The following is a 17,871-nucleotide window of genomic DNA, read 5'->3' on the forward strand; positions in this document are numbered from 1 at the left end:
GGTGACAATGGCAGCTGTGGGGCGGACAGAGCCGCTGCGGAAGCCGTGCACTTACCAGCGGCGCTTCAGAGGTAGGGAGGCCCAGGTAGATACTTGCAGTGTTATTGTAGATACAAAATGAATTATATCTCGTCACATCCGTGCACTAGTCCAAGGCAACCCAGAGGCGGGAGATGCTCGGTGTAATAACTAATCGTGACCCCCACCTCCCACCACCAAACCATCATCTCCCAGACCATCCAGAACCTCTTCACCTCAGGGGATCTCCCATCCACCGCCTCCACCCTCATAGTCCCACAAACCCGCACCGCCCGTTTCTACCTCCTGCCCAAAATCCACAAACCTGACTGCCCCGGCCGACCCATTGTCTCAGCCTGCTCCTGCCCCACCGAACTCATCTCTGCATACCTTGACACCGTCCTGTCCCCCTTAGTCCAAGAACTCCCCACCTACGTCCGGGACACCACGCACGCCCTCCACCTCCTTCATGATTTTCGCTTCCCCGGTCCCCAACGCCTTATCTTCACCATGGACATCCAGTCCCTGTACACCTCCATCCCCCATCACGAAGGACTCAAAACCCTCCGCTTCTTCCTTTCCCGCCATACCAACCAGTACCCTTCCACTGACACCCTCCTTTGACTGATGAACTGGTCCTCACCCTGAACAACTTCTCTTTCCAATCCTCCCACTTCCTCCAAACCAAAGGAGTAGCCATGGGCACCTGCATGGGCCCCAGCTATGCCTGCCTCTTCGTAGGATATGTGGAACAGTCCACCTTCTGCAGCTACACTGGCACCACCTTTTACTCCGCTACATCGATGATTGTATCAGCGCTGCCTCGTGCTCCCACGAGGAGGTTGAACAGTTCATCCACTTTACCAACACCTTCCACCCTGACCTCAAATTTACCTGGACCATCTCCGACTCCTCCCTCCCCTTCCTAGACCTCTCCATTTCTATCTCGGGCGACCGAATCAACACGGACATTTACTATAAACCGACCTACTCCCACAGCTACCTAGACTACACCTCCTCCCATCCTGCCCCCTGTAAAAACGCCATCCCATATTCCCAATTCCTTCGTCTCCGCCGCATCTACTCCAGGAGGACCAGTTCCAATACCGAACAACCCAGATGGCCCCCTTCTTCAAAGACCGCAATTTTCCCCCAGACGTGATCGACGATGCTCTCCACCGCATCTCCTCCATTTCCCGCTCCTCTGCCCTTGAGCCCCACCCCTCCAATCGCCACCAGGACAGAACCCCACTGGTCCTCACTTATCACCCCACCAACCTCTATATACATCGTATCATCCGTCGTCATTTCCGCCACCTCCAAACGGACCCCACCACCAGGGATATATTTCCCTCCCCTCCCCTATCAGCATTCCGAAAAGACCACTCCCTCCGTGACTCCCTGTCAGGTCCCCAGCCCCCACCAACCCAACCTCCACCAACCGAACCTCCACTCCCGGCACCTTCCCCTGCAACCGCAAGAAATGCAAAACTAGCGCCCACACCTTCCCCCTTACTTCCCTCCAAGGCCCCAAGGGATCCTTCCATATCCACCACAAATTCACCTACACCTCCACACTCATCATTTACTGCACCCGATGTGGTCTCCTCTATATTGGGGAGACAGGCCGCCTACTTGCGGAACGTTTCCAAGAACACCTCTGGGACACCCGGACCAACCAACCCAACCCCCCCCGTGGCTCAACACTTCAACTCCCCCTCCCACTCCACCAAGGACATGCAGGTCCTTGGACTCCTCCATTGCCACACCATAGCAACACGACGGCTGGAGGAAGAGTGCCTCATCTTCCGCCTAGGAACCCTCCAACCACAAGGGATGAACTCAGATTTCTCCAGTTTCCTCATTTTCCCTCCCCCCACCTTGTCTCAGTCCCAACCCTCGAACTCAGCACCACCTTCCTAACCGGCAATCTTCTTCCTGACCTCTCCGCTCCCGCTCCCACTCCCACTCCGGCCTATCACCCTCACCTTAACCTCCTTCCACCTATCGCATTTCCAATGCCCCTCTCCCAAGTCCCTCCTCCCTACCTTTTATCTTAGCCTGCTTGGCACACTTTCCTCATTCCTGAAGAAGGGCTCATGCCCGAAACGTCGATCCTCTTGCTCCTTGGATGCTGCCTGACCTGTTGCGCTTTTCCAGCAACACATTTTCAGTAATAACCAATCGTGTCAATAAATTGACTAATATATTGAACTATAATTATTATTGTTGAATTATAGTGGTGCTGCATCCACAAAGTTTATGAGAGCGAGCGAGAGACCCATATGCTGTGGGTCTGATGATGTCCATCACTTTAGTTCTTCATTACCTTCTCAATTAAGAATGAATTCCTTCTTAAGATGCCTGTGTTTCATAGAACAGAAAGGAATTCACCCGAGATTTATCCCCTAAAACCACTAAATCAGTGCTTCTGTCATGGTTTCCTTTTCCCCTAAACCAATAACTTCCCCTTACCTTTGTTTCAGGTCCATCAATCGTGTCCATCTAATGTCCCTCACCTTCCACCCTAGCAGGCTTTTCTTTAGTGCAGTACTGAGGGAGTGCCATGCTGTCAGAGGTGTTGCTTGCTGTTCCCGGTGAATGCAAAGTAATCCTATAACATTACAGTTACAGCAGCTCTCTCATTCTGCTCTCTCAGGGGTGCTGTCTTTCAAGTGAAAAGCTAACCTATGCCCTATCCCACTCCACTGGTAAAAAAAAATCTTATTATTATGCCGCAGTTGATTGTATCCCACTTAACTTCCTTCGATCTATGCCTGCATGTAACCTAAATAGTTGGGAAAGCCAATGGACAGCTAAACACAGAGATAGATGTGCTAGTATATTATTGAAAAAGTATGTGGGTGGCACGGTGGCACAGTAGTTAGCACTGCTGCCTCTCAGTGCCAGAGACCCGGGTTCAATTCTCAGGCAACTGTCCGTGTGGAGTTTGCACGTTCTTCCCGTGTCTGCGTGGGTTTCCTCCGGGTGCTCCGGTTTCCTCCCACAGTCCAAAAATGTGCAGGTTAGGTGAATTGGCCATGCTAAATTGCCTGTAGTGTTAGGTGCAAGGGTAAATGTAGGGGAATGGGTCGGTGTGGACTTGTTGGGCTGAAGGGCCTGTAAGTAATCTAAATAAATGTATTAAACCTTAGCCAAATGATGTAGTAAATCAGGAACCACCTTAAAGAGTAAGTCACTCTTCAAATTTGCTCAAGGTATTTAATAAATCACTTCCCTCCACCATGTCTGTACCTTTAATAATATAAGTAACATACAATTAACTGGGTGGGAAAAAAGTACCATGTGTTTCTTCAACATAATTTCTTTGTCGAGTGGAGTGAGAAGACAGGGTCTAGATTAGCTTTTTATTTGAAAGACAACATCTCTGATACAGCAGCATCAGCCTCAGTACTTCACTGAAGTGCAAGGACTGTGGAAGGATCACCGGACATGAACGTTAGCTATTGATTTCTCATCACTGATGCTGCAATTCCTGTTTTTGTGACTGTGTCTTTTTACTTGTGCTTTTAAACGTTGTACACTGGATTAAGGACATGGTGTTATTAAGCCAGTGTTTTGAAAGGATGGCTGCATGGTTTGAAAGTAAGTCATCTGACACGCATGGCAAACATCATGAGTAACTGTAAACAAGTAACTGAATGGTTGTGGATGAATATGAACAGAGTAGTTGTGTACCGATGTAATTGGGTGGCAAGAGAGGTTGATTGATGACAGAAGCCTTTGTCTGCCAACAGCTGTGAGGTAACTGAACAGCTTGGACCTGGGAAGAAGTTAAAAGGAACAGCTTCAATTTTTACCGGTTCCAAACTGGTTCTCTGTTCTCTGCCGTCAAAACTCACTTTAAACTTGGAGAAAACCAGTTATTCTTTCCTTCAACAAATTGCTATAAGTTGTGATTGTCAAATGGTAAATCAGAAATTTTACAAATAAGCCAGTCACCTGTGCTTCTTGCAAATCAATGGAAGCATTTGGAAAAGTAAAATGAGGAATAAACTTTCAGATCTGTAAGAATAAACTCAGCAGAACTTGTTGGCAATAACTATTGAACTGTCTTTCCAGTATTTCACCACTGTCTATGTTTTTTTTCCTGTCTGTATATCTGTCTGTATGTGTATATAAGGTGATTAGTTTTAATTAGTAGTGTTATATGCCGATGATGTATAAGTGTTTATTTATGGCTAGAGTCTAATTACTTGTTCAGCGCAAAATCATGGCCCATGCATTCTATCAACCTAGGTCTGAAAATCAGATAAATCGGGGAATATTGTGTGCTTATTTTAAAAATTGGGCTTTATTTCCATTATGCTATCCCAGTGGTGACCAAGGTTTTAGTCTGCATTTTGTGTTCAAGTCCCTGCAATAAGGATTGAGCCCACACCTTCAGACCAAAATGTGGGAAGTCTACAATTTGAACTTAGAGTAAATTCAGAAACAAATAGTGTATTGCTTACATCTTAAAAAATTTATTTTTTTTATTACTAGCACTGGGTTACTGAATCATTTGCAATATGGATTAAAAGATTCAGTGAAGGATTAAAATTGTATATATTAAAATTCAGTGGTTAAGTTTGCTTTTTGTGTGTCTTACAGGTTAACTTGACATAACTCTGATGTAGCATGTGATTTGTGTCTCTTTTGTCTAGTGGATGTTAACATTAAGAAACCTCTTCAACCTATTCAACTAAGCAGTGAGCAAGTGGCTGTAGAGATCTGGTCTCTCTGTTTTCAGCTTGATCTCCTCATCCGAGCTGAGGTGCATCATGTATGTAATCTGTCTGTTAAATGTGCTATATGTGGGGATCAATGACTGTCCATAATTATATTAGCTATAAAACAGATTTGTTTTATTCTTTTATTTGAATTTGGTTCTTTTAATTGTGACATGATTCAACATTTTAAGAAAGAATCGGTTTTGTTTTACTACAGTGTGACGGTTGGGATTCTGTAAGAGGTGACTTTGGGATTCTGTAGGTGTTTTTTTTTTACAATATTGAACAAAGCAATAGAAACCAGTTCCAATTCAATCTGTGTGCCTTTTATTATTTGTTGATATAGGCAAAAAATTATTTAATGATTTACTGAAGGCTGATGAAAATGTTTCCTGTAAGATAGATCTGAATGTAATATCCGTATACAGGGTATTTTTATTGAAATTCAGAGGTAGATGAGTCAAAATTACTTTTATTTCACAAGTGGTGTGACCTGTTAGGAGGAACAATTTTGTGAAATGTGACGTGAAACATTATCCCAGTGTCCAACATAAGGGTTAATTGTTCCAAGTTTGGTTCGCAGTGTACAGTGACTTTACTGTTAACTGGGACCACATTTGCAGCACGTCTTTTTTATCCACAAGCGTGTTGTGCAAATATTGAGCAAGGCATGATCAGATATGGTAGTCATTCCCTTCCTCCCTTCCTGTTTAAATATCCGGCAGAAATGTACTGACATTGAATCTCTTCAGTTCATAGAATCCCTACAGTATGGAAACAGGCCCTTCGGCCCAACAAGGCTACAGCAACCTTCTGAAGAGTAACTCACCCAGATGCATTCCTCGACCCTATTTTCCTATATTTACCCCTGACTAATTCATCTAACCTGTACATCCCTGAACATTATGGGCAATTTAGCATGTCCATGGATTGTGGGAGGAAACTGGAGCACCCGGAGGAAACCCACGCAGGCACAGGGAGAATGTGCAAACTCCACACAGACAGTTGCCTGAGACTGGAATCGAACCAGTTCCCTGGTTGTGGGGCGGCTGTGAGGCAGCAGTGCTAACCACTGAGCCACTGTGCTATTGTATGTGTCTTTGAATGGAACTTCTCTCTCACCTTAAACCTTATTATCCTCATCTCACCTTTTTAACTTCTAGTTCACTGGTATTGTACAGAGTTATTGGGTAATACATTTTTCCAGTTTGTATTAAGAGAGATTTGTTTTATTCTTTCGACAAATAGAAATTTATTTTTAGTTACAGGAACAGCTTAGAGAAGATAAAAGTCCTGTAGAATCAGAGTCTTTTCACACAAGAGGTAGGTACATTAATTGTTTAGATTGATCTTTAAGAAATGAAAAGTACTGTGGTGAATGTTTATTTAGATTACTTACAGTGTGGAAACAGGCCCTTCGGCCCAACAAGTCCACACCGACCCGCCGAAGTGTAACCCACCCAGACCCATTCTCCTTTACCCCTTCACCTAACACTATGGACAATTTAGCATGGTCAATTCACCTAACCTGCACATTTTTGGATTGTGGGAGGAAACCGGAGCACCCGGAGGAAACCCACGCAGACACGGGGAGAATGTGCAAATTCCACACAGAGTCGCCTGAGGCGGGAATTGAACCCAGGTCTCTGGCACTGTGAGGCAGCAGTGCTAACCACTGTGCCGCCGTGCCGCCCTCTGTTATCACTGCTTCCCAAATTGAGATGTCTTTAATCTATCCCATCGGAAGTTTTCTGGAGTAGATGTTCGAGAAGATAGTCACCCTCAGGCTGCTACAAGTAGAGAAAACTGGTAAGAAAGATTAGGTGATGTTTTGTAGTCAGTGAGAGGTTAAGGTAGAACATAGAACAATACAGTGCAAAACAGGACCCTTGGCCATCAATGTTGCGCCGACCTATGAACTATTCTCAGCTAATCCCCCTACACTATCCCATCATTATCCATGTGCTTATCCAAGGATTGTTTAAATCTCCCTAATGTGGCTGTGTTAACTGCGTTGGCAGGTAGGCCATTCCACGCCCTTACCACTCTCTGAGTAAAGAACCTGCCTCTGACATCTGTCTTAAATCTATTACCCCTCAATTTGTAGTAATGCCCCCTCGTACAAGTTGACATCATCATCCTAGGAAAAAGACTTTCACTGCCTACCCTAATCCTATGATCATCTTGTATGTCTCTACCAGTCCCTCTACCAGTGAAACCTAACATACTGTATGCCTTCTTAAGAGCACTATCAACCTGGGTGGCAACTTTCAGGGATCTATGTACATGGACTCCAAGATCCCTCTGCACATCCACACTACCAAGAATCTTTCTATTGACCCAGTACTCTGCCTTCCTGTTATTCTTCCCAAAGTGAATCACCTCACATTCAGCTGCATTGAATTCCATTTGCCACTTCTTAGCCCATTTCTGCAGTTTATCCAAGTCCCCCTGCAACCTGTAACATTCTTCCAAACTGCCCACTACTCCACCGACTTTAGTGTCATCTGCATCTAAGTCATTTATAAAAATGACAAACAGCAGTAGTCCCAAAACAGATCCTTGTGGCACACCACTAGTAACTGGACTCCAGGCTGAATATTTTCCATCAACCACCACTGGCTGCCTTCTTTCAGAAAACCAGTTTCTAATCCAAATGCTAAATCACCCTCAATCCCATGCCTCTGCATTTTCTCCAACAGCCTACCATGTGGAACCTTATCAAAGGCTTTACTTCCAATAAAAATCTGGAAATGAGTGGTATCATTAAGTTTTGTAGAAACCCAGCTGGTTCACTAAACTCCTTTTAGGAAAGAAGATTTGCCTCCCTAAACTGGTCTGACCTGTCATGTGTGACGTCAGATCTGCAGCAACGTAGCTGACTCTTCACTGTACTCTGAAATGGCCTAGCAAACCACTCATTTCAGGGGCAGTTAGGGATGGGCAACAAATGCTACCCTTGCCAGTGACGCCCATATTCTATGAGGAATAATGAAAAGAAAACAGGTTGGATGCTTGCTGCTAGGGAGCCATATGTGAGGCTTCAAGTGAAGAACGGATTTTGTTAGGTTTGTAAGTTCAAGTACAGGTGGAAATTATACAGTGAATGGCAGAATCCTTATGAGTATTCAAATACAGAGGGACCAGGGTATGCAAATCCACAGATCACTGAAGGTGGCAGCGCAGGTAGATAAGATAGTAAGAAAAGGAAGGAGACAAGAGGGCGGCTGGAAGAACACAGCAAGCCAGGCACTTGGGATGGACTTGGTTTGTTTGCAGTGGAACGCAGAAGGTTTAGGGGTGACCTGATAAATATAAAGATTGTAAATGGCATGGATAGAGTGGAAAGTATGAGACTTTTTCCCAGGATGGAGGAATCAATTACTTGGGAACACAGGTTCAAGACGTTTGCGAATGGACAGGGTTGGGGTGGGGTGGGGGAGTTTAAAAGAGGTGTGCAAGGCAAGGTTTTCCACACAAAGGGTGGTAAATGCCTGGAATGTGCTGCCAGAGGAAGTCGTGGAAGCAGACACAATAGCAGCATTCAAGAAGCACTTGGACGAATACATGAAAAGGAAGGGAATAGAGAGATACAGCTCCTGTAAGTGAAGACAGTTTTAATGTGGAAGGGCAAAATGTGTCTGCGCATGCTTATTCCTGGGCTTCGTCCTTTGTTTTTTGTAAAGGGGTATGGGTGATTGGTTAGCTCACCTGGCTTGTTGGTTGGTTTGTGATGCACAGTGATACCAATAGCATGGGTTCTATTCCCACTAGCTCAGGTTTTTATCAAGGACACTTGTTTTCAACCTCTCCCCTCATCTGAGGTGTGGTGACCCTCAAGTTAAACCACCACATTAGACAGAGACTAATGAGAGAACAGCACTTGCTCCTCTAGGAGTATGGCAACTTCACATTTACTGTTATTTAAAGTACACCATTTTATGCAAGGTTTTATTAACTTGATTATCATTTGATGACAAAAGTAACAGCAGTCTGTCAAACAATCCTTTGGTTAACAATCCCATGTTCCTGAATAATAGAAAATAAAAATACTTGACAATGCAAAAAAAAACTTGACATGGCTGTGTACAAAACATTTTTTTTTGTTTAGGAATGTATTTGATTTTAAATAAGTAGAGCCCCTGTCTCAAAGAACCAGTATGTAATAATGTTCTGCAATGGCCTTATATTTAAATGTTTGATTTAAAAAAAAACTTGCTATAATTGTAAAACAAATTTATGAAAGATGATACTCCACTTCATATTTATGTATTGTCAGGAACCTGACTACTGTAATGTGGGGTGGTGGGGGGAAGTGTGGTTTTTAAAAAAAAAATGTCTTGGGCAGTTGTATAAGATGGGCAACAGGAAAGAATAGCTTATTTTACACACTATCTTTTCCACTGATTTGTTTAGACGGGATGTATGATGAAGTTGTTTTGCCACAACCTGTTTTGAGTGATCATTTGAGATGAATTTTACCCCTCTGAAATGTCAGTAACTAATGTGGGTCCCAATAGTCTTTTGATGTATTAATACTTTGTTGCTGCCTTCATAACAATTAAAATTTTTATTACTAAGAAATATGTGTCTAACATGAGATATTTATTGCTTGAGGATTGGTGGAGCTGAAAGCAGTTTTGAAAAGAATGAAAATTATTTTCAATCATGACTCCCCATTTCAAATAGCTATTTTTAGCATTCACAACTCCTAAACTGGGTGCTATCCAGCGTCATGCATTCTGAAATTAGCTGCAAAAATATGCCTCGGTCTCATTTGCGGACAGGTACCTCATTGCACCAGTGCAAAATTTTCCAGCCCATCCTGTGGTCTCCCCACAAGGCTGTTTATCTGGGACATTTTCCTACTGTGGCTGCATATCCCTTGAGAAATAGATTGCTTACATCCAAATCTTTCTCTTGTAAAATCCTTAGTGATCAGTTGGAAGGTGAACTTCATTCCTGCCCCAAAAGGGAAAACGTTTAATTTTGAAGAGTTGGGTTCCTACTCCTCGCTCTTTAAAAATAATGATATATTGGAATGCTGTGTTGCTTTTCAACTTGTTCTTTCATTCTCATTCAGGTGTACGTTATGTTGAAAGAATTAAACAATATTTGGAGCATCTGCCGGACCCTGTTCCACAGCTGGAGGTAATGTGCTTTACCTTTTTAAAATGTTTTGTTTAATTGTAGAATGGTATGCAATATTGTTCCTGTCTAGACATCTGTTTGGCTGAATGTAATACATTTGCATTAAAGCACTTCAAGCTGTGGGTCTGATGCACTGGTGATGCTACTGGGAAGGTCTGTGCAGTATTTCAGAGATATTTTTCTGAAGATGCTATTTGTATATAAAAAAATGCTGTTTTTGGAAAGAATTTAATAGATGAATTCTATATCATAGTTTCTAAAGGGAAGCTATTGCTGTATTATTGCTATCATCTTTCATAATACAGTATTAACTCTGTTTTACAGGACTATCTGGATTCTCAAGGATTGTCAACATTGTTTCCCCGTGTTGAAATATTTGTAATACACGGTAGACCTGTTGACATGCTGGAACAGCCTCCTATGGATGGTGAGAATGCTTTCCTCCATCCTGATACATTTCTGTATGTTCAGTAGATAAGCTATATCTGTACCAATGTACTCCTCTTTACAATTTTGGTTCTGTCTCTTTTCCTTAATTCTACAGAAGAACTGTATTGTTACAATAACTGGATTAAAATCAATTATATAGTGAATAAAGGATGCACGGACGGCCTAGCAGTTAAAACACAACACTGAGACATCATGATTTTGGAAGATGATTCCTAAACAAAATAAGGGATATACTTTGGTCGAAAGAAATGAGATTAATTATAAATTTTAAAAGTACAGTTCTAAAATTGGTATAGTAATCCAGATGTGTGTACGTGATTTGTCAAAACTTTGTGGAAAAACTCTAAACGAGTTCTTCTTGCCTGTTAGAAAGAAATACAGGGTGGTTATTTGCTCTGCTTTTTTGGTTACACTTTGAATATTTACATAACATACCAAATGTGGTATTATATTTTCTCCAAGCTTAAAAATGCTGATGTGGATATGTCCATATTTCATCACACTTAAATATTCATTCTTTCCGCTCTGAAGCTGTCAATTTCAAAATGTTATATCTGAGACGAATGATCTGTTGAGAAACATGCCTGACAGTAATGCTATTGTACTTGTCTTTGAAATAAGGATCCTGAATCATTTAGGTGTTTGGAGCTGGAAAGCACAATATAAAGCTTTTTTTACATATGCTCTGCAGCAAAGTTTACTAATTTTTCTTTGGTTTTAATTTCTTAGTTTTTAAAAATTAATTACTAATTTAGTTAATTTCATTTAAGGTTATTTCATTTTATTGAACTGTAGATTTTACATTTTATTTTGATTTTATTTAGTGTTGAAAGTGAACCCTGTGGTTTTCTGTAACTTTTACGTCAAAAGTGGCTTTTTGTTCAGTATATGAAGAACTGTGAGGGTTTTACATTCGGGTGAGTTAATAACTGTAATTTATTTTCCTAATTTTTTTGTAGAAACCTTTGCCGTGTTTTAGTTTCATCTATATTTTCCCTGTTTAAAATAAGTAATTGTTTATATTAATTTTATAACGTGGAACCAGATATGAATTTGCACTCTACTCACACAATATACTTTTAATCTTCTCAAAATTTGCTAACACTTTTAAACTCTGTATGCTGTATTGTATCTTACAAAGCAACCTAAAGAAGAGCAATAGACAGTACCTTAGATTATTGTTTAATTCATTTTAACAGCTGATTGTGAAACTTTCAGCTGTACCAATGGCAATAGAGAAGAACAGCTTTTGCTGTTGACAACTTGCTTTAGCATAAAGGAACTGGCATTCAGACAGTTAATGGTACTGGATTCTGCTGCATCTTCAATAAGTCTTCACTAATACCTAGATGTATGGAGCTGGATTTTTTTTGTGAGTTCTAGAATCATGACTTTACATACTCCAAACTGTCTTGATTTAGTGTGGTGACAGGGAAATAGACAAACAAGAGTGGGAAATGGAAGTTTCTTGTCTATAGCTGAGCCTTTAAGAAAATGTAAAAGTGCTTTGTACAACAGTGGTAAAGTCCTGGACCTGCTTCACACATTGCATCCAGGGATTAATATATAGCATGCAGGGTCTTAAAGAGCATGAAAATATGTTTAGTGTATTGCTGAATAAAGACACACAAAGTTGATGTATCTTTGTGTACTATTTTATTTATGAATTTCTAAAAAACAGATTAGAGCATCCTTTTCAATTAAATGGTGAAAGACTAATTCACATTTGTGAAAACCATACATGCATGTTTTCTATTTGGACATGAGAGCTGAAAAATGTGTTCCTGGTAAAGCACAGCAGGTCAGGCAGCATCCAAGGAGCAGGAGAATCGACATTTCGGGCATAAGTCCTTCTTCAGGAATGAAGAAACGTCGATTCTCCATTCCTGAAGAAGGGCTTATGCCCGAAACGTCGATTCTCCTGCTCCTTGGATGCTGCCTGACCTGCTGTGCTTTTCCAGCAACGCATTTTTCAGCTCCCTTCTATTTGGACATGTTCCTTTCAGCATGCACCAGAGGCAGGAACCTATACAGTGGAAGATTTAAAATTGAGCATGGGGATACTCGGGCCTAGTTTAGGTTTGGGCACGTTCCTTTCAGGAGGAGACAGCAGCCACCCAATCCAGGGAAGCTGTGAATTCCTAACTGATGTGTTGTGTTTTTTGCTGTTCATTTTATACTATTTAACCCTATATTGTATGGCACTATAGACTGAATAATTTTGTGTTAGTACTTCTGTTATAAAATGTAACTTTCTGGATACTATTATCAATCAATTAACAGGAATTAATTGCTTTTTGGATTTGTTCTAACTGCATTTGTCAATCAGTAATGCATTTACTGTCATTTTTTTTTTACAATTGGCGATATTTCTAATTATCCTTAGGCTTTATTTCTTGATTAAATTCTTCAAAGTTTTAAATTTTCTTTGCTAAAAATGTTTTGTTAGATGCTGATTATACTTTGTTTAATGGTACAAGTTTTTTTGTGATTTCACCTGCTCTGCTTGATCTTCCCTCCTTCTCTAATAGATGTCTTTCCCCTGAAGAAAGCCACAGTGTCTTGCACTAGTTAAATGGCAGAAGACTAAAGTTGTTTTATCTGTGCTTTCAATCCAGGCTATTTTTCCCACATTGGGAAACTAAATCAACTCCTGGTTTTAAGTCAGCAATTGGAGGATGATTTGCAGCACCTGGGAAGCCACAAGTATATAGCACATCAGCTTTCAGTCTTGTATGTGAGTATCTTTGTGGTTAATCTAGGAGCATTTGTAAAAATTGTGGATGTGATACATTGTCCACTCTCTGACCTATCAGCATGCACTTTTATCATACAGGTTCTATTTCCTTTTCAATTCCCTTCCCATGTGAAGTAAAAATTACCAGGACTGACGAGTCCAGCCATATATTGGGTGTGCTTAATCCTTCAAAAACTTAAGGTAATGTTGTAAGGATTAAGCATAGTCCTGGGTGTTCAATATTTATCAACCAAATATGCAGCGGAGCTGGGCTATGATCAATCTGTGCAAATCGAGTGGTGATTTGTTTTTCTCTCATTGTTTTCAATTGGATTATCTCACCTTTTTCTGTTTCCTGTTGACTACCAAGGCTCCTTGACACAACTAAGAGAAATTTATTTTTAAAAGAAACTGTGCTGTCTGTGCCTAACTGATGTTTACGACAATACATTGTTACAGTGCCACTTAGCTTTGTCCAACCAATGAGGAACATAACTCCTAAGCTTTTTAACACTCAGGCCATGTAGCATCTTGAGCCATTCAGTATTAATCAACTCTCCAACTCCACTTATCTACCTTTGTTCTATATGTCTTGATACTTTTGCACAACAAAAATCTATCAATGCCAGTTAATTCCTGGTTTTGTGCAATCAGTGGCAACCCCAGTGTAAATCTACTGGTCTTTACTAAACATTAGAAAACAGCCTTCATGAATCCCACAAATTTAGTTTGAAATTACTACATATTTGGCAAGCTAGACTTTGGAAACCAGTAGTGCACGAAACCTTTTCATAACACCATAAAAGCAGGGACCTGAAATCAAATTCAGGATCTTCTGTTCTGCACAGCATCATACTGCATGGCCAATGGCATGTTCCACCATCAGGCAATTGAATGAGATCTGTTCTTTGTTAAAATATCTTTATTTTCTCCTTACAGAAAGTTCTGAATTATTTCAGTGGGTCTGTTAGTCTGGGCGTCTTAAAAAAGGATATTGAAGCCAATTTTAAAGCTTTAAAATCTGGACTGGCTGTTGGCAAGGGGACTGAGCAAGAGCCTCTGCTACCGTATCATTATGTAAACTGGTGAGTATGAGTGACAGAAATGGAAGGTTTTAGCAGAAGGTGAGAGAATGTTTATTTATAATGCATTTTAGAATGCTATTCAGTGGAAATCATGAAACTGTTTAAGTAAACTAAATCCTCACGGTTTTTAAACTCTCACTTATTTTTAAAACAAATCATTATCAGAGATGTTTGCACGAGCAATTTACATCAACATTTTGTGAATTCAACACAATTATATAAATATTAAACATTCCTCACCATACAAATATAAACTAGTTTCATAACTACACACACAAAATCATAGAACCCCTATAGTGTAGGAGGAAGTTACTCAGCCCTTCAATCTGCACCAACCCTCCAAACAGCATCCCACCCAGACCAAGTTGTAGCCCCCTAATGTATCCCCGTAACCCCACATTTACCAGGGACAATCCACCCAGCCTACACATCTTTGAACACTTTGGATGGTTTTAGCATAGCCAACCACCTTTGGACTGTGGGAGGAAATTGGAGCATGCGGGGGAAACCCACGCAGACATGGGGAGAATGTGCAAACTCCTCACAAACAGTTACCTCAGGCTGGGATTGAACCCAAGTCTCTGGTGCTGTGAGGCAGCAGTGCTAACCACTGAGCCACTGTGCTGCCCAAATCCTTGTTTTACCCTAGTATATCCTCTGATTCTTGCTCATCCCTTCTTTTGTTGACATTGTGCTGGGGTACAGTTAATGGTGTAACATAAATGAAGAACAGGAAACCTCCAGCTTTGATTTCATCAAACTGTTGAATAACAATAAAGCAATTAGTAAAGGCATCAAACCATTTCAAAATCTACCTTTTGATATTAATGTATATGAAAATATTTCCTGTGTTCACAAGCACATGCAAATTTTTTGTTCACCATAGAATTGTATATTCATTATTTTTAACAAACATTATGCGGTTAACATTTATTTAATTATTGTTAATACGCAGTAAAGCACACTTGCTTTGTATCATTATTCCAATTGATGGTAATACTGGACAATAGGTTGGGACTTTCTTCACTGGATCTTAGGAGGTTGACAGGTGGCCTTATAGAGGTTTATAAAATCGTGAGGGGTATAGATAGGGTTAATGGAAGATGTATTTTCCCTAGGATGGGGTAATTCAAGACTAGGGGGCACATTTTTAAGGTGAGTGGAGAGGGATTTTAAAAAAAAGACATGAGAGGCAAATTCTTTAAACAAAAGGAGGTTTGTGTGTGGAATGAACGTCCTGAGGAAGTCGTGGATGTGGGTACAATTACAACGTTTTAAAAGACAGTTGGATCAGTACATGAATAGGAAAGGTTTGGAGGGATATGGGCCAGGAGCAGGCAGATAGGACTAGTTTAGTTTGGGATTATGTTTGGCATGGACTGTTTGGACCGAAGGGTCTGTTAAGTTTACTTTCCTAGATTGGCAACTGTGGTGGTTAGTCACTGAATGTACATGAGACTGCCAATGATCTTTAAAAGAGAACAAAATTTTACAAAAAATTCTATATAAGACAATTTAGAAAGATTTTATTATAAGCAGATTCATCTTTTCCCCCCAAAAGTAACCAGTACAGAGAGTTCAGTGAAGTGTCACCCCTTAAATCTAAAACTTCTGGTGGCCTGGGTTCCTTTACGGATCTGACAGCACGATGACTTATGAGAACTACCTGTTCCAATCTGGAGACTTCTACAAAACTAACACACTGTCCTTGTGCTGAAAAAAAACTGTTCTTCTGAACTGAACCCGGCACGGTGGCACAGTGGTTAGCACTGCTGCCTCACAGCGCTGGAGACCCGGGTTCAATTCCCGCCTCAAGCGACTGACTGTGTGGAGTTTGCACGTTCTCCCCGTGTCTGCGTGGGTTTCCTCCGGGTGCTCCGGTTTCCTCCCACAGTCCAAAGATGTGCAGGTAAGGCGAATTGGCCATGCTAAATTGCCCGTAGTGTTAGGTAAGGGGTAAATGTAGGGGTTTGGGTGGGTTGCGCTTCGGCGGGTCGGTGTGGACTTGTTGGGCCGAAGGGCCTGTTTCTACACTGTAATGTAATCTAATCTAATCTACTAGTGATCCATGATCATTTTCTTTCAGTATGGCATAAAACACAGCATTATAAACTCTTGTTCAACTAGCAGCAGATGTCGCGTGCTACATACTTCAGTCATATGTTTTCTTAGAAATTATGTATGTATTTCATTATTCCAAATGATTTTCTGACCTCTGTGTAAAGAAAGCTATACAGACAGAAGCTAAAATCATTTTGTCAAATTCCCAAATGATGATATATTATAAACCTTTATCATATTGTCAACAAAAAGTGTATCATGATGTAGGGTTCAAACGTTCATTTACAAAAGGAACTTTCCACCAATCACTTTCATTTTTACCCATCACTATTCTTCCTCCATATTTCAATATACCCCCTAGGTACAATATTCATCCTTCTCCCACCCCACCCTTCAAATTCATCCTGTCCATAGTGATGCACACGTGGGCAATTGCATGGGATGATGAGGAATTGTCAGGAGTGATGGAAGAGCGTGGTGCCACAGAGGGGATAGTTTCTGTTGACTGCTGAAATTGGAGGGGAGGTGAAAGCATGTTGTTTGCATACTGCTGAATGTGGCAAAAATGGCAGAGGATGGTCCTTTTGAAAGCAGAGACTAGTGAGGTGGAAATTGTTGTTCTAGAAGGGTGGGTTGAGGGCAGAAGTACAGGAAATGTGTCAGACAAGGCTGAGGACCATGTCAATCATAGTGGGGGGGAGTGAGGGAAATCTTTCGTTGAGGAAAGAGGAGGCACTCCTATGGAAGGTGCCATCATTGGAATTGATGTTATGGTCCTCTGACGTGGTCGAGCAGGCCACTCAGTTCAACAGCAATTAGGTATTAGCAGCGATAATCACATCACGTGGTAAAATAAAGGTAGGTTAATTTGGATTTGGAATGATTTGTTCAATGGGATAGTATTTAACGGGGTGGGAGTAAACTTTTAAGGGAATCCTATGGTGCTAATCAATACCAAGTCATAGAATCCTTCAGTGTGGAAAGAGGCCATTTGGTACCAACCCTGCGAGCACCCCACCCTATTCCAATAACCCCTTCACTTACCATGCCTAATCCACCTAGCCTGCACATTCCTGGACACTATGGGCAATGTACTGTGGCCACTCCACCCAACCTGTAGACTGTGGGAAGAAACCAGAGTACTCAGCGGAAACCCACACAGACACAGGGAGAATGTGCAAACTCCTCACAAACAGTTACCTCAGGCTGGGATTGAACCCAAGTCCCTGGTGCTGTAAGGCAGCAGTGCTAACCAATGAGCCACCATGCTGTCCTAAGTCTTTTTACTCTTATTTGACATGGAATCTATTTCAAAGAGATAATCCCTACAGGGATGACTAGCAGCCAGCTGAAAATTAAAACCATGAAATATATCAACCGAAACATGCCAGATCTGGCAAAGTAGTTTCAGACAAATTGGAAAAGATCATCCTAGCCAAGATAAATTTCAGAATGTATTATGGTAAAGTCTTTATAATGTCTAACAATCTTACCTATTAGCTGTTCTTAGTAAGTTCCAATTTGAAATAAAAATTGAGTTTGTGGTGAGTATGATTTGGTGTTAGCCCACCCATTTCAGGTTGAAGAGTTCAGATATGTTTTGAGGCCTGGGTTTTTGCCGAAGTGACATTGGTAA

At 41.2% G+C, this 17,871-nt stretch overlaps 1 protein-coding gene and 1 long non-coding RNA gene across 2 annotated transcripts in view; one reads left to right on the plus strand and one right to left on the minus strand.

Moving 5' to 3' along the window:
* The window catches only part of LOC122550903 (uncharacterized), a 22,311-nt gene continuing 4,440 nt past the window's right edge, over positions 1–17,871 (plus strand). The window contains exons 1-7 of the mRNA XM_043692328.2: positions 1–71; positions 4,686–4,804; positions 6,014–6,074; positions 9,835–9,902; positions 10,227–10,329; positions 12,971–13,089; positions 14,029–14,174. Of these exons, the coding sequence (XP_043548263.1) occupies positions 8–71; positions 4,686–4,804; positions 6,014–6,074; positions 9,835–9,902; positions 10,227–10,329; positions 12,971–13,089; positions 14,029–14,174 (680 nt within the window). The 5' untranslated portion in view covers positions 1–7. The remainder of the gene's footprint in view (positions 72–4,685; positions 4,805–6,013; positions 6,075–9,834; positions 9,903–10,226; positions 10,330–12,970; positions 13,090–14,028; positions 14,175–17,871) is intronic.
* The window catches only part of LOC148149842 (uncharacterized), a 27,187-nt gene continuing 23,836 nt past the window's right edge, over positions 14,521–17,871 (minus strand). The window contains exon 3 of the long non-coding RNA XR_015757484.1: positions 14,521–14,934. This is a non-coding gene — a long non-coding RNA (uncharacterized LOC148149842). The remainder of the gene's footprint in view (positions 14,935–17,871) is intronic.

Source organism: Chiloscyllium plagiosum, unplaced genomic scaffold (assembly GCF_037043375.1).
Source record: "Chiloscyllium plagiosum isolate Xiang-an unplaced genomic scaffold, Cpla_swu_hap1 HiC_scaffold_6, whole genome shotgun sequence".
NCBI lineage: Eukaryota > Metazoa > Chordata > Chondrichthyes > Orectolobiformes > Hemiscylliidae > Chiloscyllium > Chiloscyllium plagiosum.